At 36.9% G+C, this 27,474-nt stretch overlaps 1 protein-coding gene across 1 annotated transcript in view; it reads left to right on the top strand.

The window, feature by feature from the left end:
• MMS22L (MMS22 like, DNA repair protein) overlaps positions 1 to 27,474 on the top strand; it is a 117,321-nt gene that overhangs the window by 86,001 nt on the left and 3,846 nt on the right. The window contains exons 17-23 of the mRNA XM_004580365.4: positions 2,892 to 3,043; positions 3,938 to 4,080; positions 10,026 to 10,185; positions 14,918 to 15,087; positions 18,361 to 18,575; positions 22,492 to 22,655; positions 27,208 to 27,304. Coding sequence (XP_004580422.2) covers positions 2,892 to 3,043; positions 3,938 to 4,080; positions 10,026 to 10,185; positions 14,918 to 15,087; positions 18,361 to 18,575; positions 22,492 to 22,655; positions 27,208 to 27,304 — 1,101 coding nt within the window. The remainder of the gene's footprint in view (positions 1 to 2,891; positions 3,044 to 3,937; positions 4,081 to 10,025; positions 10,186 to 14,917; positions 15,088 to 18,360; positions 18,576 to 22,491; positions 22,656 to 27,207; positions 27,305 to 27,474) is intronic.

Genomic DNA, 27,474 nt, shown 5'->3' on the forward strand with positions numbered 1-27,474 from the left:
CCCTTACCTCCCCAACTGGGCCTGTTCCTAGCTGTAGATCATGCGCCTGTCAGTGGTTGCTCTGACTCAGCTTGTCTCAGTCCCTCACTTGTCCTGGCCTCTGCCTTAGACAATGTGGCTTAGTGTCCTTGACTCAAGTAGACCAGTAGGTGCAAGAGCATGGCTTGGCATGACCTGTGCTCCATGCTGGTTTCTAGTTTTGCTTGAGGGCTAAGGTTTGCTCAGTCCTGCCCAGTACATTCCGTTCCATTACCAATTTCTTCAAAGGAAGAGTTACCGCCATTGGGAATGTTTAGGATTGACTAAGATCCCAGAAGCACAGTGGGATCAACCTGGAGCTACCTAAGCAGCGATTCAGACAACCAATACCCCAGAGCTCCCTGGCCGGGCGGCCAGCAGGCAGAACCTGGCACCACATGGTGTACTGGCCTGGTCCTGGGGGAGGCCGAGGACTCATTCACTGCCTTGCAGCAGTGTCTTTGGTGTGAGCCCCCAGCATTGGGTCCGACCCGGCAGGGGCACCCTCACAGCCGCCACACTGCGGGGAGCGGCACTTGCCCCCAAACCCAAGGCTCGAACCCCTCCCAAACTCACCCAGCCGCAAGATATAGATTCATAGCATTTTTTCATTAGTAATATGAGGAAAACTAGACTGTGCTTCCTGGTTGGCTTTTACTTAATTAAATACATTGCTGGTTGAGCCCTTTAAAAATGTTTTATAGGATTATCTTATTATATCATCTTGAACTGTTATTTTTACATTCTTAATTGTGAAAGAAATTATGCAGTTACTATTACCACATGTGTGAGACACTCAAATGATTTTAGTTTTATATTTAATAATGTTTCCTAATTACAGCTTAATTTTTAAATATTTGGCTGTCAACTTCTGAAGTCAAAAATAAAATACTACACCTGAATGTGATTTACTTTTCTTTTTTTTATTTTTTTTAAAGATTTATTTATTTTTATTACAAAGTCAGATATACAAGAGAAGGAGAGACAGAGAGGAAGATCTTCCGTCCTATGATTCACTCCAAGTGGCCACAATTGCTGGAGCTGAGACAATCCGAAGCCAGGAGCCAGGAGCTTCTTCCGGGTCTCCCATGCGGGTACAGGGTCCCAAGGCTTTGGACCGAACTTCACTGCTTTCCCAGGCCACAAGCAGGGAGCTGGATGGGAAGAAGGGCTACTGGGATTAGAACCAGTGCCAATATGGGATCCCGGCATGTGCACAGCGAGGACTTTAGCCACTAGGCCATGGCGCCAGGCCCATGATTTCCTTTTCTATAAGTATCTAGCTACATCAAAGAAGATATCTTAGGAACCTTATTTGAAAAGATATGCAATAAGTAAAATTATAATACAAATGGGATATAGTGAAATTTTGACTAAAAATTTGAAAACCTCAAGCTAAAGTAAAATTAAATATATAGGTCTAAGTGGCAATGTATTTCTTAGCCAAGCTGCCCGTCAGTGAAAATGAAGAGAAGTATAGAGAAGTGAAGTGGAGTTGGTGCAGTGATTTTCTTTTTCCCAAGAAGGTTCATTAAGCAGAGTCACTGCATGCAGAATTTCTCAGTGGTCTTTCTGTGCCTTTCAGTCGGATTACTTTTAGAATCCCTTCTAACAAGACCTACATGGATTGTAGTGTTTAATAAACAGTGTATTGGCAAATGTAAATCAATATAGTACAAACTGAGTAGATTGATCACCAGAAATTAATAAAAAATATTTTACAATATGGCTAACTAGAGTGTTCTACTTCGTAGACCTCCAAATTCTAAAGAAAGTAAAATATCATTGAATGTAAGAACCTCACTGGTCAGAGTATGTTCCACCCTGGGGAACCTGGGATGGTGTCATTCCGCTTCTCCAGGTACTGAAGCGGTTGGGAAGCTGGGTGTATCTTCTCCCTGTATCTCCCCTCTCCCCCCAGACACAGAAAGGAAAAAAATTGTCTCATTTGCATTCCTTTAATCCTTGACCCTTCTCACCCTAATCAACTATGAAAATAACATTTAAAAAAAACACAGCAAGCTGCTGGGAGCTCCGTCTCTGGACTAGGAAATGGATTATTCCCTTAAGTGTTCAGAAATCCTTGCAAAAGTCTGAGGGAGAAGAGAGAGGCAGTGTGTGCTCTTCTGCATTGCTTGCTCTCTCTTGACAGTTTTTCAAACGGATTTAATAAAAGAAAACATTTTGAGCTGTGATTTACATGTCTTTTGTTTTACCTTTAAATAAAACTTTGTGTTTAAGTCAAGGCCATTCCTAGCCTTTCCACTCCCACTTGCAAATAGAATAGAAACTGGATTTATCCAGGCCTTTTACTTTGTTCCAAGTTTTGTTTAATTTTTTTCTTTTCTGAAAGACTTGAAATTTTGTGTGAATAATCTTTGTAATTACTGCCTCTAGATAGGGGATCAAAAGGAGGGACTGGAATTGAATTGTCAGGGAAATCACGCAGAAATATATTTTAAGTTTTTTTCTCCCCTCTATCATTGTGACCTGTATGTCTAAGGGCCACCAGTTTTTCCTCAAAATTTCCTTCATTATTATCTTACCTCACTGGTTTTATGCCCCTTTCTTTTCCCATTTCACCCTTATTCTTCCTTACCCTCTTTTTGGCATAAACCTACAGGTGTACCTTCACTGGGAAAATAGAGGTAACACTTTTAGAACATTACAGTGGAAAGCAGAAGTGCAGCTGCTGCATCTGTAGTGCTCGTTTTCAGCAGTGCATATCTACGTGACTGTTCTCATCTGAAAAATAAGTGAGACCAGGAATGGGGAAGAGGGTTAGGAAGTCACTCTGTTTCTAATATCCAACTCAGTAACATAATGCTGCTTTTCGTTTTTATTTTTTAATATCCGTCTACTTGTTTTTACAGCACATTATGTGAAGCACTTTCTCATTCAAGCCATGTTTCTTTTCAAGCCTTGACTATAAGATCATGGATCCGCTGTGTTTTACAAATGTATATAAAAAATCTTTCTGGATCTGATGATTTGTTTGTGGACATAAATCCTGAGCAAGCACTAGGTAAGAAGTACAGGGTTACTGTGGCAGGTGAGGGAGGCAAATGTTGGGATATGAAGTATCTATGAATAAGCATTTTACTCTCTAAATTATTATACAAATGAATAGAAAATATGTAAAATATATTTGTAATTAGGTATAAATGTAAACAGAAATCCCTATCCTGTTGCAGCCTGTTCTTTCTTAATATTGTCTTGTTATTAGGCATGACAGATTTCCGCAGTAGAAAGATAAAATAACTTGCTTTCTTAGAAGCCAAGAACAAAAAATATGTTTCTCTGATGACAAGCTGTTTCATTTTTTTACTGTGAAATACCGGATCACAAAAAAAATGTGGAAATCTGATATAAATGACAAAATATCACACTGTGAACATCCTATAAAGAAAAATATCCAATTATCAATAATTCTCTCCCCTTTTTTATTTGCTTTCCTTCTGGCTTACTGTGATTTTTGGAAATTCCTGAACTTTTACATAACATATCCCATATAATCCTATTACCTGGAGGGCAGGACGTTTTCTAAATTTCATGAAGTCTGTCCTTAAAAAATTTCTCCATTTTTACTTTGATATCTTACTGCATTGATTGGCTTTGCATGGGTAACTTTTAAGGCTGTTACGTTCCTAAGTGAAAGAAACTTAAAGCTTTTAAATTTGTGAAGATTTGAAATTTTAAGACAAAGCATGTTATAAAGAACAAATACACATGCACACATAAACAAGGGTATTTTCAGAAAGTTTTTGGATTATCCAATTTTTTGCCTGCCCCTAAGATCAGCTAATCTTTTAAATCTATTTTCCACAAACTTTTTGAATTGCTGTTATATAATACAGATAAAATTGTATTGTGAAGCTTCATATGATAACCACAAATACTATCTATTTTAATTTAACAGAAAAAGAATACTTGGAGCAGTTGGCTGAACTGACAAGGTTACTATTTAAGCTCTCAGAGGTAAAGAGTGTTTTCTCAAAGGCTCAAATTGAACATTTGCCTTCTCCTGAAGATCCTAAAAATGCACTTGCTCAATTCCTTGAGGTATTTTTAATTTATTTATTTAGTCATTCACAATAATTGCAGTTATTTTTCAGGAATGCTTCATGTGTTCTTTAAATATTTTGTATAAAATATTTGAATTGAACCATATTACTGACTACCTGCTATGATGCAATTCAGAAGGAAGAAAAATATGAATCTGTAAGGAGAATCACTCTCAGATTACATTCAATGAAAATGTTAAAAGTGAAGGATATTACATAAAAACTTTATTCCAGGGCTGACCAAAATCGGAGGAAAATTCTATTGCTGAATAGCAACTTTCTGCATATATTTGAGCAGTAGATTTTCTTAGATAGGGTCCATAATTTAGCTTTCTGTTTATCATCTATTAACATAAGCATAAGCACCAGCTACTTTTATGATTGTATGATTAGGGCATTAAGAACCAGTCTGTTTGTTTTGTTTTGTCTTCATAATAAATATTTCCTTTCAAAATTCCATTTTAAATTAATTTTACAGTAATGTATCTTATGTGATATTGTTTTACAAGCCTAAAGTCATTAATTTATTTAGATTTGTCTTTTAACGATATTAATAGCAGAAGTGTATTTACTTTTCCACAGATTGGTATTAACTGCAATGAAACTAGTAAAAAAAAACTTGATAAATATTAATTCACTCGTTTTATAGTGATTAAAAAAATAAAAATTTGTAAAAGTATTAATTCATTAATTTTGGTTATGTTATAGTATAATTGAGTGTTAATTCATGATAGAAGCCCTAAAAAGTACTTAGGATTAGTAAGAAGAGAGTCTACAAAAAATTCATTGAAATCTGGGCCTGGCGCAATAGCATAGTGGTTAAAGTCCTTGCCTTTCACACGCCAGGATCCCATATGGGCACCAGTTCTAATCCCGGTAGTCCTGCTTCCCATCCAGCTCCCTGCTTGTGGCCTGGGAAAGCAGTGGAAGACAGCCCAAAGCCTTGGGACCCTGTACCCATGTGGGAGACCCAGAAGAGCTCCTGGCTCCTGGCTTCGGATTGTCTCAGCTCCAGCCATTATGGCCACTTGGAGAGTGAACCATCAGAGGGAAGATCCTCCCCTCTTTCTCTCCTCCTCTTGTATATCTGCCTTTCCAATAAAAATAAATAAATCTTTAAAAAAAATTCATTGAATTCCAAACTGTGCATGGATTTCATGTTTTTCTACCAAAGTAAATGTTTATCTTCAAATTCCATTTTTCACAAATTTAAAAATTTTTTTTTCCTTTTTACCTATGTAATATGTACATTAATGTTAAGCCCTTTTAAAATAATTATTTGATCTTAACCTAAACTACTTAAATTCCTGTAGAATGGTACAAAGCAGTCTGGGTTAGAAAGAGTCAAAGTTAAGTGCTCCACTGATAGTTTACAAAGGCTTGCTTAATTTAATCCACCACTCTTAAGTTTTAAGCCTATTATTTTGTCATTCAAAAAATGATAGTTTTTGCTAAACTCTGTCATTGTTCTAGGACTTCTTTGGGATTTGAAAAAGGGAGAACTTTTGCTCATCTCCAAAAAAACAAGAAGAATGTTCAAAATAATAAAGATGCAGTATATATGCTAGGAAGTTATTAAGGGATCAAAGATTAAATGAACGGGATTTCTGGGTGGACATGCAAGTCACTGCAAGTTAAATGTTTCCTTAAGGAAAAATAGAAACACTATGATGTAGGACACAGAAGTAAGCAAGGAGTTCAGTTTTATAGTTCTTGGGTTTGCCATGTGGAACGTGCCCGAGATCATCCCAGATCCAGTGATTCACTAGGGATCACAAGATTCTTGCCATGCAACTGTGCTAAAACATTCTGACAGAAAAAGAGCACAAAAACTGATTACTGAAGTGGGAAAGGACATGACATGAAGTTGTGGAAATCGGGCTCAGTGTACACAGGTCTTATCTCAGAGAAGTTACAGCAAGGTGTTGGGACAGGACATGTGAACTACAATCTATTTGGGAAATCCGTTATCAACTCAGAGTCTGTGGTTTTAATTGGAAACTGTTCACATAACACCTCCTTTGCTTCACACTGTAGAATTCCAGATTTTGAGCAGGAGCAGATATTGAGAGTAGACCTCTATTGTTGTCATAGGCAGTATCATTTGCATCAGAGAATGAATGAAACGTCACAAATTCTATGTCTGCAAGTACTAGCCGGGGACCATCCTTGGGAAAGCAGTCGAGGAAAACCTAAAGCCTTGGGACCCTGCACCCACATGGGAGACCCAAAAGAAACTTCTGACTCCTGGCTTCAAATCAGTTCAGCTCTGGCTATTGCGGCCACCTGAGGAGTGAAACAGTGAATAAAAGATCTTTCTCTCTGTCTCTCCTTCACTCTGTAAATCCAACTTCCCAATAAAAAAATAAATAAACCTGTTTTTTTAAAAAAATATATATATGTAGATACATGTATTTTATTTGAAAGCCTGATTTTTGGAGAGAGAGACAGAAAGGTTTTCCATCTGCTGATTTACTATGCAAATGGCCGTAACAGCCCAAGCTGAGATGATCTGAAGCCAGGAGCTTTTTTCAGGTCTCCCATGTGGGTGCAGGATCTCAAGGACTTGGGCCATCTTCTACTGCTTTCCCGGGCCATAAGCAGGAAGCTGGATGGGAACTGCAACTACCAGGAAACAAATTTCCATCCATATGGGATATCAGCTCCAAAGGGGGTAGATTTAGCAAGCTTTGCCACCACACCAGCCCCACAGCGAGATTTTTTTTTTTTAATTTCATTTTATGACACAGTTTCATAAGTTCTGGGATTTCCCCCAACCCCTCCAAAAAGCCCTCCCCCCATATTAAATTCCTCCATATTGTTGCAGTAGTACAGATTATATGCAGTCATGATTCCTTCACTGTGGGCATGGACCATGTAGAAAGTCCAGCATCTTATTGTCCAGATAAATTCGAGAGTTTCATTGGGAGACCATCCCTGGTCTGAAAAAGTAGAGCTGGCAGAGTATCATCCCATCCAATGAAAAGCCACAACACAAATTCAACAACAATTTACAACATCATGAAGTTAATTGATAAGGCATTGAGTGACCAATGTTAGAAAATGCAAGTTCTTTACCACATCCTGTGACTACTTCATTGACATTTCAGTTTTAGTGTATACACAACCGGCTGCTATACACCTTAAAATAGTTGTAGGGTACTATTCAGCTGTCTTGTGTCTATTTTCATTTTTATATTTAGCAGCTTATATTCAAGCATGATTTCTACTGAACTTTGCGAATTTTAGGCTAGTCCAAACAGGCTTGTAACTCAAACATGCCAAATATTAACAATTGAGGAGCAGAACAGCTTTAAGAGGGGTGTGCGGATAAATCTTCAATACCTTAGGGAGGAGTAACTAATCTTTCTGTCCTACTTAATAAGGTATATGGGAGTCTAAGCTGACTTTTTCTTGTCTGTTTTAAGCTTTCCTTATTGGTCTCTGTCTATCTGATCTAATTTTCCCACAAGGATGACAGTTGGACCTACTATCATGTTCATTTTTTTCTCCAAGGAAATGATAGTGTGACATATATGTAACTTTAACCATATTATATGCATACCTTAGTCTGGGGAGGTTAAACCTAAATATGGAGAAGTAATAGCATGTCCAGGTCACTGGTATTAAAAATGTAGTTTGTGGACTTAGGAGTTCTGATATCATGTTAGGAAGTTCTACAAGATTAAAACTATTTTGGCATTTTAGCAAATAATACATAAATTTTAGCATACATCACCACTGGGATCTAAGATCACACTAGTAATTGTTATAATTTACACTGCATGCACTGACAGAAAAACAAAAGCGAGTTCCACTGATGAAAATATTGTTAATGAAACAATAAAATTACTAATTTTATTAAATTTTGACTCTTGAGTGTCTGCACTTTGAGTATTGTGTGAATGACAATACAAAGTGCACTTAAAGCATTTTTGCATTGTGGTTGTCTAAATGAAAAGCACTTGTGTGATTATTTGAATTCCAAGCTGAACTAACTGCTTTTATCTTGAAAGAACAACTGCTGAAATATGGTTATTCCAACTGGTATTTGGCATTTTTTCAACAATGAATGGAGTAAACCTATCACTTCAAAGGAAACAAGTGACATTATTTGTTGCTAATAATGTAATTCAGGCTTTCAAGAAAATTAGAATTTTGTAAAATTTGTATTTGCCAACATGAGTTTGAAAGCTTCTTGATAGTTAAAATCTTGTCTGATGAGGATGATAGTGTTAGTAACAAATACCCCTCTCTCAATACAGAATCTTAAAAACTGTCAACATTGAGAAGCTGCATAACTCACTGAACCATAATTTTCTAAATTACTAGTCCAAACTTTTTAAGAAAGCATCCAGGAGGTCAGAGGATTCATTCAAAATACAAGATGGACCTTTGACTTTTCATGCAGCAGAGAAAGAAGTGTTCATTGACATGATTTCCAGTTCATGATTTGGTAGTTTCTATGATTTAATGGCAGCTAACTTTCTAGAAATACCACATGTCAAGTTTTGGTATAATAACATAAAGGGATTTCCATCTATAAAAATGCTTTTTCCTTACCAGCCACAGTGTTTGTGTTTCTAGACTTTCTTCATCTGTAACATCAAATAAATTATATGCAGACTCAGATATGAGAATCTAACTTTATTTTAATAAACCAGATATTAAAGAGATTTGTAAAAGTGTTAAGAAATGCAAATACCTCTTTTGTTGGAGAAAACAATTTTTCAGTAGCATATTGTTTATATTAACATGTAATGTTATTTTTAAATCAATTATTAAATTAATAGAATTTTTAAAATATGGTAAATACCAACAAGTATAACCCAAAAGCTCACCCAGTTCTCAGTGTTTTCTGTGTTTAAAAGGAAATTAAAACAAAAAAAATTTGAATTTCTGGCCAAGGAAAGAAAACAAAAGATAGCTAAAAGAAGATTGATGAACTTTATCTGGAGACTGTTCTCATCTCAGAGTCATGCATTTAGTTCCTTTCAATTCCTTATCTTTATCATTAGTGCCATCCTAGATGCCTTAAGTCCCGATTTCAGACTCTCCTGTAGTTTTTCAGTGATCTTCATTTTGTTTCTCCTTTGTTAGCATCTGTTATTAAACTCTGAACTATGGCATCACTAGGAACCTTTGAAAACTCTTTCACTGTATACCACACTTGTCCCTCTAGCTCGTGGATAACCCCATTATCCAGCTTCCTGTTATGTCCTCATTTCCTTCCTAGTGTACCTTGCTTCTACTATTTTTAACCAATACCCTTGCATTTATTTCCCTATCTCCTCTTACGACTGTATTGTTTGTCTCTTGTGCCTCATATCACATTTCTGTCTACATGCGGGTTTCCATAGTGTAGTGGTTATCACGTTCGCCTAACACATTTCTGTCTACAACCTCTCTGTTGTACCTTCTCTTCCCTGCCTGTGTCATCCTTTTATAGTTTAAGAAAATGTATCAGGTATCTGATAACTCAAAATTCTATAGGAAAAAAAATCAATTCGTATCATACAGCTGAAGTTTATAGGAGTTTTACTTATAAGACTCTTATGTCACTTGTTGGTCTTCCTTGTAGGAATTTTGGGATTTTGATCCCAGTCATACATCAAAAGATGATGAGCCTATCTGTTGGAAAGTTTTGATGTGATTTAAGTTACATGCTCTTTATGTATCGATTTCTTGTTCCTTTTCCTTGGTACTTTTTTGGTGCTGACCTAGAAATAATATGGTATATAAATGTAGTAATCTTAACTATAAATAAGGCAAAAATTAGTTCTTGTCACTTGTATTTTAATTGCTATGAAACTTTATTGGACAATTAAAAGTAGTTTACATGTATGAGTTGTGTGAATGTACAGAAAGAAAGGTAGCTTTATTTTTCAAAGTGTATACTTTGTAACTGTTGGAAAGTTAAATAATATTTTCCTCTACTTATAGGCTGTTGGTATAACTTATGGGAATTTCCAGACACTTTCTGATAAGTCTACCATGGTCACAAAGTCCTTAGAATACCTTGGTGAAGTATTAAAGTATATAAAACCTTATCTGGGTAAAAAAGTTTCCACTGCAGGACTGCATTTGACTTATGGAATGATGGGTATGTATTCCTGGAATCATTTTGCTAGTAACATTTTCTTAGATTGAAACTATAATACTGACTGGCTAAATCACTACTTTGTGTACAATCTTAAAACTAATCCTAAATGTCATGAATTTGCTTAAAATAATACATGTTGACCTTCAAGTATATCTCTGTCTTATCTATTTCTTTTCAGTACTTTTGTTGACCTTACATTAACAGTAAAATTAGTTACAGTCAATGCAAACATATACCAACACCAGTTGTTATCAGTAGTCTGTTGTATATCAGATTATGAATATGTGATATGAACAACTAAAATGGTCCCTTTTTGATGCTCATCTATACCTAGTTATAACTGAAAACATCAGAAAACCAGAACAGCTTTCTATTTTCATGATCTGCTCTTTATGTGGAGATCAGGAGAGGATTTAATACAGCAGTGGCAATATTTATGCTTTAATTCTTGCTTCTCTCAGCAGTGCTGTGTTTTCTCTTTTCTACCAGAAATCTTTTTCTGTACCTGTTCCTTGACAGGGGGTGTTCATGAATCTTAGGAAGTCAGTAATTTGAATATCTTTGTTCAGTGAAAGTGTGTTACTAACCAAAAATATGAACTATTAAGAGATAAAGTAGAAGAAGTTCCTTAGTAGTTTTTTATATAGTTTTAATTTTTTTTTTAATTTCTCTGTAGCCAGACTTTATATTCTTGTATCTCTGTTCCCTTCAATCTTATGAATGTATGATTAAATCTGAAATGGGCTGTCTGAAACCTTTTGTTTGTTGTGAAATATAAAGGAGAAAGTGAAAATATATAAATATGAATCACTTAGAATGTAAATGAAAACAATAGTAGCAACTCCAACATTTTAATTTTAGAGAATGATGCTAAAATTTATTGTACATTTAGTATGTTAAAATATATATGCATTTTAAAATATAAAATTATACATATAATGTATTACTCTGTATAACATATTCTGTTGCTTCTAGATTTAGCTTTTGCAATGCTAATGTTGAATTCAGGATAAACCTTCATTTAATGTAATACATGATTGTCTTACCAAGAGCTATTTAAATTTTATTTGTATTGGTGGCATATAGACCTTACCTAAGGCCAGATTCTACTTACCAATAAATGAGGATCTTTGTTTTGCTGCCTTGTTTGTTCTGCTTAATGGCAGCAAGGTCTGTATTTCCCTTTATCTAGGTCTCAAAGCCTGGAAATAAAATATACTGCTACAGTGCTGCCCGTCTATTTATTAGAAAGTAGGAACAGGCAAGTTACTGTTTTCTTCATGTAAATGTTTATAGTGAAATGGACAAAGAGCAAGTAAGCTTTTGAGAGTTTGAACTCTATGAAATGTTGATTGGACTTTCTTAACTACTTGATGGAGAATTAATCACAGAAGCCTTCTAAAAAATTGTTTGAAAGCCAGAGAAATAGACAAACAGGGAGAGGTAGATAAACAAACCTATCTCCTGGTTACTTCCCAAATACCTGTGATAGCTGGGGTTTGGCCAGCGTAATGCTGAGAGCCTGGAAGTCACTCTGCGTCTTCCATGTAGGAGCTGGCGACCTGGGCACTGAGCTTCACTTGCTTCCACCAAAGGTATGCATTTGCAAGAAGTTAGAGTAGAAGCAGAACTGGGTCTCTAGACCAGTTCTTCGCTTTGAGATGCGATCTTCCCTGTCAGCATCTTACCCACTGTATCAAAACATTCACCTCATCCACTGAAGCTTTGTGTTATATCTCTGTAGCCAATTCCCAACGGGGAATACCTTTGCTTATATTTTCAAGATTGCAGAACTGCTAATGGAAGGTGCAAGGTGTTGATAAAATTGAAGAATGCATCTTACAAATTTAATTATAGCCAGCACTTTCTGAAAAACAAGGTTGATTTCATCAGTAATGGTGATAATTCCCTTTTGTATTTTTGTTTTTCTCATTCATAATGTCTGCTTTTATGTGCTTCTTTTGATCATTCTTGTGTCTTCATTCTTCCCTTTTTGTCTTTATAATTGAAATTCTACAATTTCAATTATCATACCACCCAATTGTCATACTTTTCCCACAATCCTAAGTATATTTGATCTTCATAATTGTACTTTGTCCTTCTCATGTCATTTTTTACATTACAATTTATGATAGTAATTCATCTTTGACATGCTCCTGCTAAGCTTTAAGATTACTCAAAAGTTGCCTCCTTAACGCAGTAGGCAGCATGTCAGTCTCATAATCTGAAGGTCCTGAGTAAGATTACTCAAAGAAGTAGTCATATCTTTTGAATTTTTCTTTCTCATCTTGTGAAAATAATTTTGTTGAACATTTGTCAAGCACTGAGTTGGGACTTGGGAATCTATAGGTTGAAGATCTCCAATGTAAGATTAATATGTGTTAAATATATATGTTTCAGGCATGCGGTAATTTTATAAACTCTGTACTAATATATATTTTCTAATGTGGAAACATGAACAAAATAAGAAAATACAAGTTTAAGCAGAGTAGTGGGTAAAGATCTGCCTGTGGCACCAGTGTTCCATATGGGCACTGTAATTTAGCCTCTCTGCTTCTTCTCCAACTTTCTACTAAGGCACCTGGGAAAGAAGTGAAGGTTGTCCCAAGTGTTTGGGCCCCTGTACCAGCCTGAGAGACTTGGGAGAATTTTATGGCTTCTGGCTTCATATTGGTCTAGCTCCAGCTATTACAGCCATTTGAAGGGTGAATCAATGGATGGGAGATCTGTCTCTCCCTCTCTCTGTAATTCTGCTTTTTAAGTCAACAAATACATCTTCAGAAAGAAATAAAATGTTAAATGTGTACTGTAGTTATCCCATTTATTTTTTTTTATTAAATTTATTCATTAATTACATTGTGTTGTAATTACATAGAATCTGGGATTCTCCCCCCCATCCTCCCCCATCCCATTTCTTTATATGTAGAATAATATATGCTGTAAATAAATCCGTAAGAACTTTTACAGTGGTTTTCTTTGGAGGATTATTTTTATATTATTATTTTTATGTATTTCATTTTTATCAGTAAAAAAGAATGTATTGTACACAGGCAGAGGATGGGGCTTTTTATTTTTATATAGTAACTGTATATTTTCATATTTTCCCATGGTTTTTGACTTAAAAAATTCATTTCTCGGGGCATACAGGTGACACAGTTACATAAGCTGTCACTTGCAGTTCTGGTATCCCATGTCAACAATGCTGGTTCAAGTCCTCGCTGCTCTGCTTCTGATTGCCTTCTTTCTAGTACACCTTCAAGGAAGCAGAGAATGGCTCAAGTGCTTGGACCTCTGACATGCCTGTTCAAACCCTGATGGAGTTGCTAGCTTCTGGCTTCAGGTCTGGCTCTCACACAGCCATTTGTGGAGTGAACCAGCACTCCCTGCCCCCTCATCTCTCCCTTTGTTTCTCTCTCCTCCACTTTTATCTCTCCCTTCCTCTCCTTACCTCCCTGCCTCTCTACCTCCTTCCCTCTCTGCTTGTCCCTGATGCTATGCCTTTGAAATAAATGAAGGAATCTTTTCAAAATACTTTGTCTTCATCTTCCCTTGTTGTAGTTTTAGTGCTACAGATGCATAGACCAATATTCTTTGCTAAAGCTTCAAAAAAGGAATTTCATACAACAGTAAAACAAATGTGTTACATCTGTCCTTTATAAACTCATCAGACGTAAAATCTTTAATACAGGATTTTAAACACTGCAGAAGGTGGACTATTTGTGCGAAAGTAGATGGTAACTTAGGGTTAGAAGGTTCATGCTCTTTGTGAATAAGCCTCCTGAGTGTTATGAATCTTTTCAGATGTTGGTGGTGATGGCAGTTCTTTTTACAGATATATTCATGTTAGCTAGAATGTGATGTCTTTGTATATTGATAGCATACTTAAGTTTTCTACCTCCTGAAAGACACAAGGAGCAAGCTAGCTTCATTTAAAATATTGCTTTGTGAACATTGAAATTCTGTATGATTGTTGAATTGCTTTTTACAGCAAATCTTGCCTTGTTGTTTTTAGAAGTGATTACTGTTTTTTTAAATATATTGATTTCTTCTAAGTATGTGTTTATTTTCCTTTAGAGATTAAGTTGTAAACGTCTTGCTTAATGACAGTGACTGAATTTTTATCATCATTTGCTAAGATAGGCAATAAAATAAAATTTTATGCAATAGACACACCACCGTGCTAGTTAGACAAGTACTAAATATTTTCCAAAATCCAGTTTTCAAAGACATCTTAAAAACATTAATACATTCTAATAGGAATTGTATATGCTCTTAATTATTTTGTTAACCAATTGTACCCATTTGTTATTCTTTACTATTATCAAATCTGTAATCCTGCACTGTTTTTTAAGTTGGGATGTAAATTTGCATCTGAACTTTCTGGTGGCCAAAGCAGAACTTTGTGGTAGCCAGTTTCCCAAAAAGGGAAATTATTTAATTTGATAATTCAGTATGTAATGACATGTAAATATATCACATTGTTTGTGAGTATATACATAGTAAGTGCCATTTATTCAGAAAGTTGATATTTATCTTGACCCAGAACGTCAAGAGAAATTTCCTTGCTTAGCGGAATGCTTGTCTCAAAATGTCTTTTGACACCTCGTATATTTTCTTTCTACTGTTTTTACTTAGTCCTGTGTGCTTTAAATATCAGTTGTTTTATATGATAACAATAATATGTTATGGTTAGAAGGTAATTATAACTATTGTTATTTCTCTTCATTGTTAGGGATTCTTGTTAAATCATGGGCACAAATCTTTGCTACTTCTAAAGCGCAAAAATTACTGTATCGGATCATAGATTGTTTACTGCTGCCACATGCAGTGTTGCAGCAAGAGAAGGAGGTTCCTGCCCCTATGTTGACTGCAATTCAGAAGAGTCTTCCTTTGTTTCTACAGGTATAGTAATTATAATTGCTTGAAAGTTTTAAAAGCAAAAACTGAAACTTCCCCATAAGACAACTTATTGAAACCAGATTCGAAAACTGTGATCTGTAATGTACATGTAGCACATCCACTGGAAAGGTTTTAAACTTTTTTATTGTTTGTCTCAGAAAGCAAAGTACGAAAAAAGCAATTTCCTCTCCTTTTAGGAGAGAGAGGAGGCAGAATCGTGTACTTGTTTTTGAAAATGTGCTTAGTGTTTGCTTTAGAGACCTTTGCTGTCTACTGACTAGACTAGGGGTGAGTACATGAGACAGCAGAATGATTAAGGACATGGAAAGAGCAACATGGACAAAGGTATGAACTTTAAGAAAACACAATATACTGAGAAAAAGCAAATGATTCTCATGTGACTAGAAATTTATGTGAGAGGAGCCCCATACCAGAGGGTGTTCATAAGCCATCTTTTACACAAAAATTTACGCACTTTGGGCAGGGAACTTGGAATCAGATAATCATGTTTACACTTTAGAAAGATGATTCTGGTGGTAATATCTAAGTCATTTGACATGAAGGTTGGATTGAAGACTTAGAACAGTGACTTCATTGTAATAACCCAAATATTATCTGAAGGTTTTGAACTAAAGCAACAGGAAGGACTAGCGGATTGCAAAAACATGTATGATCTCTGCTTTAAAGTCCTTACAAAGTGAGTATTATGGAGGGGCAGAATGAAATGAAATATAGCCTAGATTCTAGAGTGACTGCTTATGTCAGTAGTTAACAGTAGTGCTGTTAACTGCTGTTAACTGAAATGGAAACTTCTGGAGATGAAGGGATGAAGGAAGAATTGGCTTTCTTTTTTTTTAAAGATTCATTTTTTATTTTATTACAAAGTCATAAATATGGAGAGGAGAGACAGAGGGGAAGATCTTCCATCCGATGTTTCACTCCCCAAGTGAGCCGCAACGGCCGGTGCTACACAGATCCGAAGCTGGGAACCAGGAACCTCTTCTGGGTCCCCCAGGCAGATGCAGGGTCCCAAAGCTTTGGGCCGTCCTCGACCACTTTCCCAGGCCACAAGCAGGGAGCTGGATGGGAAGTGGAGCTGCCGGGATCAGATCCGGCGTTCCCGGGGTGTTCAAGGCGAGGACTTTAGCTGCTAGGCCACGCCACCGGGCCCAAGAATTGGTTTTCTAACAGCATTGATGTAGGGTATTATAGACTTTCTAAGTAACAATGTCCAATAAGCATTTGGAATTATTGATTTCCTCAAAGAAAGGATAGGTCTGGAGGTGTGCTTTATGACTCGTTGCTGTTTAATATTGAATATAGGTGCTTCTTAATATGCGATCCAGAAACTGAGGAAGAAGGGAGAGATGGATTTTGATTAGATGACAAGCAATGTCTACATGAATTCTTTCATAGAAAATTTTATGCTTTCTGAGAAGTTTTAAATTGACTCTTCTGCACTTATTTTTAAAATTTTATTTGAAGTTTTTAATATTGATTGCGTAGTTGAGAGGGATGCATAGCCATGTGGGCCTCTGATTAAGGGGAGGACGGCTGAGATCTGGAGCAAGGTGGTTGGATAAATGTTTGCTGTGCCTACTGAGAAGGTAGAGAACAGGGGCAGCCACAGCACAGTGGGATCACCACTCTCCGGAGGGCAGGTAGATAGAGGAGAGTTGTAAGCAACTGGCAAGTATGTGTCTTTTTTTTTTTAAGTATGAGTCTTTGTTCATGTAAGTCCTCTTAAACCCAAGCAATCCAGATAATAGGAATTCTTAGAAACTTCACAACTGGTAAACTAAGAATTTTGATGGATTATCCATTAGAGCTGACTTGAAATTCTGTCTTCAATGTACCCAACTCTCCTTTTAAGAATTTTTGAAAAATTTCCAGTTACTACTTCATCTTCTGATTGAATATACGTGTCCTTAAGAAAAAAAGCCTTATATGAGTGGGCATTGCAGGTTAATTTGGCACTTGGAGTGCTGTATATCCCATATCATTGTGCTAGTTCCAGAGCAACTTCTTGCTGATGTGTTCAGGAAGGCCCTAATATTAGCCGGTGTAATTGGGTCTCTACCACCCACTTGGGATACAGAATACACTTCCTGGCTTCTGGTTTCCACTTGGCCTAACCCTGACTGTTGCAGGCAGTAAGAGAGTGAACCAGTGGATCAAAAATTTCTGTCTCTTTCTGTATCTGTCTCTGTTTAAGTCTTTCCTTCCCTCTCTCTGCCACTACACCCAGTCAATCTTCAAATAAGTAAACAAACAATTTGCTAACAGTGTTCCTTTGCTTTGTTTTGCTTTGCTTTGCTTTGCTTTGCTTTGCTTTGCTTTGCTTTGCTAGGGTTTTAACAGCTCTGTGCTGTTTTTCAGTTTGAAATTTCAAAATTTCATCCATATCTGTTTCTGCCAGCCTAGAAATGAATTTTTATTATAGCAATTTGTTTCTATGTTGATACATGAAGTAACATATGATATTTAGTAATACTGGCAGAAACAGGTGTCTTTTTCCCAGGGTATTGGTTTGATCATTTGTAAGTATTATATGCTGAAATGTAATCCATATTAAAGTATTTTGTTAACTACCATGCAAATAAAACAGATTAAGTTGATAGACACACAACAGAACATTATGGGGTCTGTGTACATTGATTGAACTCCAAACATCTACACTTTCTTTTTCATAGCTGTACAGGTACACAAATGGAGTTTTCTGTAAAAATAAAAAAAAAAATGAGTATAGAACAGTTGGCACAGTGTCTGACAAAGGAAACTAATGAATTTTTGTTATCCTGAGTCTTAATGACATTCATATTACTCAGTTAATTTTTTTAATTACCACATTTCTTGACATGGAGTTTTGGGGTTTTTTTTTTTTTTTTTACGTAAATGTTACACTCTTAGAAAAATATCAGTATTTTGCATTAAAAAAGATTGACCTGAAAATTTACTTGGTAAATCTTTGAACACACACCCAAAGTTTAATCATCAGGTTTTGGTGATCAAATTTTCAGAGGATGTGAAGAATAAAGTATCTCCCTAACTTCCTGAACCTCTCACATGCTTTCTTTGTCAGGCTGTCAAAGCTGTGTATGCTTGGTTATATACCATAGCATGGGAGCCCTGGAGCTCATATATACATTATCTCCTTATAATAGATGTTTTTTCTGATTGCACTAAGTCACAGATTCTGTATGTTCTTATGCATTGTTTTTGAAACTTTACCTCAGTATTTCTTCTTCTTTCTTTTTTTTTTTTTCCCCCTTATAGGGCATGTGTATCGTGTGTTGTCAATCTCAAAATCCAAATGCCTATTTGAATCAACTGCTGGGGAATGTTATTGAGAAGTATATTGGGCGATTTCTTCCAGCCTCACCATATGTTTCTGGCCTTGGACAGCATCCTGTTTTGTTGGCACTAAGAAACTCAGTCATTGCTCCACCAACAACACCATCGCTAAAGAAATGCATTGTACAAGTCATAAGGTAGATCAAAATATTAAAAATAGGTGATTTGTACAAAGTATTGATTTCTGCTTAAGAGCAACGAGGGAACATCTCAAAAAATTTTTGGCAGTCCTTAGAATGCTGTTAGTCTAGAAACATTTTCCCTGTCTGAGAATTTATTAAAATGACAGTCGCTCATGGCAAACTGCTCTTTACATTGCTCTTTTTTCTCTTTAGCTATTATTTTTTTATGTCCTAAAGATATATTTTTTGTTTTCATCAGCTAAATAGTAATTGTATTTAGTTCTGTTCAAAATCCAATTAAGTAAGTGAAAAATTGAGTGCTAAGATGAAAAGAAGCAATATTAAGTTCTCTTTTGTTAGTCTCTTCTGTTTTTTTTAACAACTGTTTTGTTATTAGGCAAATGAATAAATGAAACCCTTAGCTCTTCCACTAGATTCCTTCTCCTTCACGGTAGCAATGAAATATTCAATAATAGAAATGATCTTTGTCTTCATTCAGTATTTGGGTTTATGTGGAATTATTTTTTAAATATGAAGATGCTATGGCAATGTGTATTATTTTTAGCTAGTGTTACTGTTAGTGTTCTATGTTTTTAATGATCTGATAAATCTGTCTTCATTCTGACCTTTCTGCACTAGTTGTGTTTACTTGGGTTTGGAAACAATATCTTCTTCATTCTCTCTTCGTTTCACATTTCTACTCCTTTGTCACAATACACCTGGACAGTTGTCTTCTAAGCAGTCCAGCTTTTATCAGTTCCCTGAGATTGGTTTCTGTAAAATATTGTTCCACACCTTTATTGACTGCTTCTTGCAGGTGGAACAAATTGTGCACTCCTTAGCTCGCCAGGATTTGTCACTTAACTTCTCGAAAATGTATTATTAATGGTAGTATATGAAAAGCCTAATGAGATTTAGTTACTGCCCATGAAGAATGCATTACAGTTCTCTACATCACAGTCTTGTGATACCATTTTGTTAATTAAAATGCCATCCCTATAGCCTAAATCTTACCTATGCTTTATAGAACTCACATCTGGTATCTCAGGGTTCCAGGACGTTTCTTTACCTTTTCTGAAATCCTATGCCCTGTATAACCCAAACTGAAGAGTTACAGTTTCGTCTTACTTGTATCTGAATTTCCAACAAGATTATAGTAACTTACCAATGTCTGAGACATTACATAAGTAACTCTAGTGTAAGATGAATATCGAGTGCTAAAGCGAAGTTAAATCCATACAACCATTTTAACCCATTCTTTCAGGAACTGGTTGCATTTGTTTACTTTCCCTTTCGGTGAAGACTTTTTTTTTCATGGTTTCTAATTGGAGACTCCAACATACAACAGATTATGTTTTGTTAAATAGGAAGGATGCAGGTTGCATCCTGTGGCTCCTCCATGCCATGCTTTTCCACTTTTAATCCCCCCAATACCTTCATGTTAGGGCTTGTTTTGTTTTCTTTTATGTGGAACATCTACTGGATGGCGAGCCCCATGCTTTCAGAAACTGTATCTTACTTAACTTTAATGTTCCTAGACTTGTATGTGGCACACAATGTGTTGCCAGTTCGGTGATAAATAATGTAAAAAACCTTGCCCTCGTAGAATAACTGAATCTTCTAATATGTAATAATGGTTAGTTACTGTAGGGAATAGAAATGAATACTAGTCCATAATTTCTGACCCTGAAGAGTATATGCTTAATTACCATTTTTTTTTAATTTTTTATATTGATTACATTGCATTATGTGACACGGTTTTATAGGCACTGGGATTCCCCCACCCCTCCCCAAAACCCCCAGCCCCACAACCCCCCACCTATGGTGGATTCCTCCACCCTGAGCATTACCACTGTTCAAATTCAGTTGAGATTCTTTCATTGAAGCATCTACCAGGCATAAAGTCCAGCATCTTATTGTCCAGATAAGTTCATCAGTTTCTTGGGGAGCCCATCTCTGGTCTGAAGGTAGAGCTGGCAGAGTGGTTTTGATATTTCAACAGATCTGAATTGCTGCCACTCTCACCACTCCAAGCACAATGCAGTCGTTGGAGAATCCACTGATTGACACAGTCCATCAGAGTCTCCATTTCCCCAGCATTTTCATTGCCAACATATAGCTGAGATGGTTGACTTGTTCTGTCCTCTGTCATTTGATGGTTAGCGTTCTGAGTCTGAAAGCTCGATTGGGGGGATCTCCAAAGAAACTTTCTGTGAGGTATTCCCAGACCAGATTCTTGTATGCACTGGCAAGAACTGGGCCCGGCACAGTCCATCGCCCTGATCAGCTGGTGGTTGTGATCGCTGGGTCGGTTCTGTTTTCAGCCTCGACTTCCACTGGAATCAATGCGTGTTTGCAGTCCAGCCTGGTTCTGGCCAGCACATACTCGGCCCTCGCTTAAGCCAGTGTGGGCTGAAGCCCAGCCGGAGCGACCCACAATAACCCCCACCAGGCCCGCCCCCAACCCTGGTTTGCCCGTATGTGTGGCAGACTAGTCCAGTCTGTCCCACACCCCTTCTGCTCACATACATGTCAACGGGTGTGAGAACCATGTCCGATCTAACCAGCTGAACTATCCAGCCTTCACGGATGTTGTTGGGTGTCTCTCTGTCTAGCCACCCCAGCCCTTTTCCTAGTTTTCGTGCCCTCTCATGGGGGGTGGTAACCTGAGAGGAGCCCACTATTTCCCTCCCAGGCCTCTCCCACTCCCGGATTATGCACTCTCCAGGTGGTTTTGTGGTTTAACTTGACAGAACTAGCCCCCAGTGCCAGCTTCTGCCAGCTGATGCTGTGGCTAAGCCCAAACAACCCTCACCCACTCTAATTTTGTTTGCACCAGGAGGAATAATCAGCCCAGCCTGGTTCTTCACTGATCTGGTCTACATGAGGGGCACAGGTGCCGTAGCCCTGCCTAGTCAGTTCTACCCCCATCCCAGCCCACGCTCTCCAGTGGGAGTAGCTGTTCCTCAAGGGAACCACCCCTTGTTCCCCTGCCGGCTCTGCCCATTCCCTTCCTGGTTCTCATGTGTGCTGGTTGGGCTCTGCAGTCACATCTGGCACAGGCAACCTCACCTTGGTATTCCGTATTATGTACTGCTTTTGTCTCTACCGAACCTGGCTCCACTCACACTCTGTTCTGTTGTTCAAATTTGCCAATACCATGTTAATATTCCTTTGAAATGTATACAGACTTCTAATTGATTTAACCACATATAGCAATTTTTTATATTCTCTATACTTTATAACCAGAGCAATACCTGCTTGCATTTATTCACTTAATGAATATATACTAAATCTCTGCCTGTCCTGAGCCACGTCCTGCTCTAAGAGGCAGAGATATAATGATGAGTCAGATAATTTCTTTATTACCTTTATCATCTTTCTTGAGTTCCAGTGCTAAAAGTTGTCTTACATTGGCAGATGACATTAAAGCCTGATTCTTTCACTTACAGGAGGAAAGAAAGAGGCAAAGCTTGAATGGGAAGTTAATTCCCAGGACAGTCCTCTTAATCATTTGGGAAAATAAGGCTTCTCCTTAATCCTTAAATAAGTAAATTGGAAAAGAGATTTCTTTATGCAAATTTGACATTCGAGAAAAATGTTACAGCAATGAGGAGCTGATACAGGAGATCAGATTTATATTAGAAATGAGAAAACATTAACAATTAACTTCCCATTAAGTTTGTTTTAAATTTAGTTTGTGTCTGTATTAAACTTTGGGCCCTTATAACACACCAATAGGTGTAGTTACTGTTCCTGAAATCTTAGATTTCAAGATAGCACAGTAAAACATAAATGCTTCTAAAAATTTTCACTGCAGTGGGAAGTGGGACATGTATATTTTGCCAATATATTTCAAGTATGTTACATTTGGGTCTGCTCTACTAAAGCTTTAAGCAAAAATAAAAACCAGAATTTTGCTTATTTTTAGGAAATCGTATTTTGAGTTTAAAGGGTCCTCACCTCCCCCTCGCTTAGCATCCCTTCTGGCCTTCATCCTCCAGCTCTTCAAGGAAACCAACGTAGATATTTGTGAGGTTGAATTACTCCTCCCTGGCATCTTAAAATGTTTGGTGTTGGTCAATGAACCCCAAGGTTAGTTTGTTTTTAAGGTTTTATTCTATCACTGTCTTCTGTTTACAAGTTAAGAAAGCACTGTTTCCTGTCTGTTGAACTAATAGTAACAAAAAGCTTGTGATCATTTTACATTTTTTGGCATAAGTCGTGATTAAAAAACAAACTACAGGCAAAAGTTGAAGTTAGGTATGATTTTTTAAAATGGATAAAAACTAACATATTGGAATATATCTTAGTTTTTGCTTTCCCTGCAAGGAAAATGACTTATTAAGAGCGATTTTATTTATTTTTTTTCTGGATCTATTTATTTATTTGAAAGAGTTATGGAGAAAGGGAGGCACAGAGAGTGAAAGAGACCACCAGATGCAGTGCCTGTATTCCATATTAGCACCTGTTCAAGTCCTGGCTGCTCCAGTTCTAATCCAGCTTTCAGCAGCAGAGGATGACCTATTTCCTTGGGAGACGTCAAAGAAACTCCTGATTCCTGAGCCAGCTCTAGCCATTGTGGCCATTTGGGGAGTGAACCAGCATGTGGAAGAACTTTCTCTCACTCTTTGTCTCTATATGTGCCGTTAAAATAAATCAAATCTCAAAAAACAAGCAAAAAGGATGGCCTAACTGGCCAGGATTGGGTCAGGCCAAAACCAGGAGCTTGAGGCAGCCTGGACACAAAGTGGCTACCATGTGGAATGCCTTACCTCCTACACCACAACACCAGCCCCAAAGGCAATTTTTTTTTAAACTAGAGTTAATAACTTGTCAGTAACTTGTCGTAGGATGATTACTCAATCTGATTCAGGTATTAAATGAAACCAGTTGGATCACAACTGGTAAGAGGTCAATGTGACTTCTGTTCTGCTAGCTGATTTACAAGCAAATCTGTAACGGTCCTCTGCTTCTACTTCTCTGGCTTTCAGTGTCATCAGCTTTATTTCCAGTGATTGCCTTAAAATATCATGTATGTAATTCCTACTGTTAGTAACAGGCTTTAATAAACTTATTGGGAATATGCAGAATAATAGCCATGATTCTCTATGAAAGGAGTTTTTGATATAAATATGAAGGGGAAATCTGTATTTATCATAATAATGTGATTGTTGAAGGCAGGGCTTCCCCAGTGTTTCCACCTGTGTTCTTCTACCTGCTGAGATAAGTAAATATTGTACATGCCCTGAAGAATCTGGGACAGTGCCCAAAGTAATAGCAGAAAGTTCAAACAACTCTTTGAAATGTTCTGTTTCATCTTAAAAATGTTCGCATATTTTTATTTATTCATATTTATTTGAATATTTAAAATATTCCTCTCTGTTCCTAACCCCGAGTTTTCTGAAAGATGTTTGTTATATATTGGCTTACAACTATATTGGATGGTGACATCCACTTCACTGGAGAATATCCAAAAGTGGGCCCGAGACTCTTCTTTAGTAATTATACCTTCATTGAAAACTTATTCCTGCTTTGAATTTCAATGAAGGCCAGACATATTGTAGGATATAAAATTTGTGGAGAATAAGCAAACAGAAAAGTATTTATGCTGTACCAACAGTTTCACTTTTCCATGGCCTTATTTCTCATAGTTTCAGTTCCTCAGCTGAACAGCTATGATTCAAGCATATTAAATAAAAATTTCAGAAATAAGCAATTATAAATTTTAAATTACATCCTGAGTAATTGGATGAAATTTTGTTTTGTCTTAGTCTGTCCCACTTAGGGCATAAATAATCCCTTTTTTCTTTTTTTTTTTTTTTTTTCTTTTTTAAGATTCTTTTTATTTGTTTACTAGAATAGAAGAATAACAGAGAAAGATCTTCACTCTTCTGTTTCATTCATTAAATACCCACATTAGATGAGCCTGAACCAGGCCAAAGCTAAGAGCCAGGAGCTCCATTAGAATCTGCTGTGAGAGTGACAGTCTCAAGTACCTGAACCAACTTCCACTGCCTTCTCAGGTGTGTTAACAGGTAGTTGAATCAGGGTTCCTATTGGCACTCCAATATGTGATACAGGCATCTCATAGTGATGGCTCACCCTGCTATGTCACACATCAGCTCCTGATTTACCCCTTTTTTACTACCCACTACTCAGTCATTTAATCAACAGGTAGCTCATGACACTGCTGCAGTATTGCCATTCTGGTGGTCAGGTAGTTCTTATATTACTTGGAAGTGATTACAAAGTATAAGAGTAGTAATATAGTGATTTGTTGTTATTGTTACTCTCTTACTGTGCCTAATTTATATTTTAAACAATCAGTATGTATGTATGTATGTTTGGGGAAAAATTATGTAGGGTTTAGTACAAACCAGTTTAAAGAATCCTTAGGGGGTTCTTACAAGGCATCTGCATAAGTAAGGGGAACTTTTAATGTAAGATTTTAGCTATCAGGAAGAAGACCAGGGTTTATAAGGTAAATTTTGCTTATCAAATCTAGCCAGTGAGTGCATTTCATATCCAATTTGGACGGATTGCAGAATTCTTTATTTCTGAATTGCTGTTTTTGTAAGTCAAAAGAGCAGTGTGGAGTCCAAATTTGCAACCTTGACTCAAAGAAAATTGTCTCTGACTCCTTGTGATCTCAATTTTTAAAACAATAATTTTTTAAATTGTAGAAAATTAGTCACCAAAAGACTCAGCAGTTTCACCTGCCCAAGAGTACTGAAAACCTGTAGCTTCTGGCACAACAAATAAGGAACTATGCAGGCCAACTTCCCAGCAAAATTGGTGAAAGTTATTTTAAGGACAACATGTAGATTCTCTGAAATACTCAAAGGTGCATAGCAAATAGACATTCATCTAAGAAAAGTCTACTGAAACTTGAAAAGACCATGAGGAGTCAACAAGAACATTCTTACCTTCTCAGTTCGCTCAACAAGGCAGAAGCTCTAGATTGACACACCCAAGCACCCTCTGCCCTCAGCTGCCGAGAAGGAGCTTCCTTAGGTTATGGGCTAGTCAAATGTAACATACAGATGGTGACCACATATATCTATTAGGTCAGTTTAGTTATAAGATAGAATCGATAATTGTGACAGCTGAAAAAGCCCTTGAGTCAGAACAAGTCTAAATTCCTATCAAAAGAACCTGAATTTGATTGGATCACTCTGTAGGGTAGTTAGCCAGAAATGAATTAGTGGAGCATAACACCTGGATGGGAACAGGGATAGAGGACAGTCATATCCCTGCCTATGTAATTGTCTTCCATGGAGATTAGACATACTCCTGAAGAACAATACCAGAACCTTCACAGTGAGGGAGTTTAGGTTTTGCAGTGAAATGATAAGATGAGCTGTATACTGAAGACAACAAACAGGCAACAGAAACTGCTAGTGAAAAATCAGATGTTGGATTTAACAGACAAAACTTCAAAGCATCTCCTATAAATAAAGTAAGGCAAATAAAAGCATGATAAAGTAGATGAAGGGAAGATGATGGTGCCACTTCAAACAGAATATCAGTTAAAAAAAAATTATCAGGGCAGGCATTTGCCTAATGGTTAAGATGCTTATGTCCCATTCAGAAAGGCTTGCTCGGGCATTTGACTTCAGTTTTCTGCTAACACAAACCTTGAGGCACATGTCATGGCACAAGTAATTAGGTTTATATTATTACCATGGGAGACTTACATTGAATTCCTCACTAATGGGTTCATCTTCAGCTGTCACAGGCATTTTGGAAATGAATCAAAAGATAGGAGCAAGCAAATGAAAGAGAGATTATTTAATTAAAAAGAAAATCAGAGGTCCCGTGGCAAAGACTCATGTGGAATCCCACCTTCAAACACTGGGATATTATAGGTGCACCAGTTCATGTTCTGGCTGCTCCCCTTCCCATCCAGCTCCCTGCTTGTGACCTGGGAAAGCAGCAGAGGTCAGCTCAAAGCCATGACTCATCCGCATGGGAGATCCGGAAGAAGCTCGGGCTCCTGGCTTCGGATCAGTGCTACGCCAGCTCTTATGGTCACTTGGGGAGTCAGTCATCAGACGGAAGATCTTCCTCTCTGTCTCTCCTCCTCTCTGTATGGCTGACTTTGCAATAAAAATAAATAAATTTTGAAAAAAATTAAGTGAAGGAAGACAGCACCATGTGATCCCATTTATATAGAAATAGAAAGTAGGTTAGTGGTTGGCAGGGATTAGGGGAGATACAAGAAATAGAATGGCTAATAATAAAATGGGTAGATGGATTTTTGGGAAGATGTTTATTTGTGTGCATCATGTTTTCTGTTTCTGCTATAATAGGTTATTAAACTTCCTGAAAACTTTCATAACACTGTTTAACAGCATTAGCATGATAATAGTGTAACATTGTTTGAAGCAATAGAATGGTCTATAGTGTTGTAGAATATTAGCTTTTACCATCACATATACTATTTGAGTTTTCAGATTAAAAAAATTTAAACTTTTGTAATAAAATGAAACAAAAGTACAAAATATTTCTTTTTGAAAAAAGAACAAAACAACATGAACATACTTCAGAAGAGAACATATTTTCCTAAATCAAGAGTGTTAAAAATGAGAATCCAGATGGCCAATTCAGATACAGTATGTAATGTTATAATTTTTCCTTCTAGTTAAAAGGCTGGCCACAGAGAACCTGCAATACATAGTAAAAGCCTGCCAAGTGGGGTCAGAAGGAGAATCTGCTGCCCAGCTGACTTCTGTGTTGAGGTAACTGGAAAATATGCCAACTGGCAAGGAGCCTGTTGCCAGCCATTTGACAGCCAACATGTTTTTTAAGTAACTAATTATCCAAAACATAATGTGTTACTACTTGTTTTATAATATTTCAGTAATTGTAGATTTTATCGTTAGTTTTTTTGCATTGCTATTTGTGGAAG

Source organism: Ochotona princeps, chromosome 1 (assembly GCF_030435755.1).
Source record: "Ochotona princeps isolate mOchPri1 chromosome 1, mOchPri1.hap1, whole genome shotgun sequence".
Lineage (NCBI taxonomy): Eukaryota > Metazoa > Chordata > Mammalia > Lagomorpha > Ochotonidae > Ochotona > Ochotona princeps.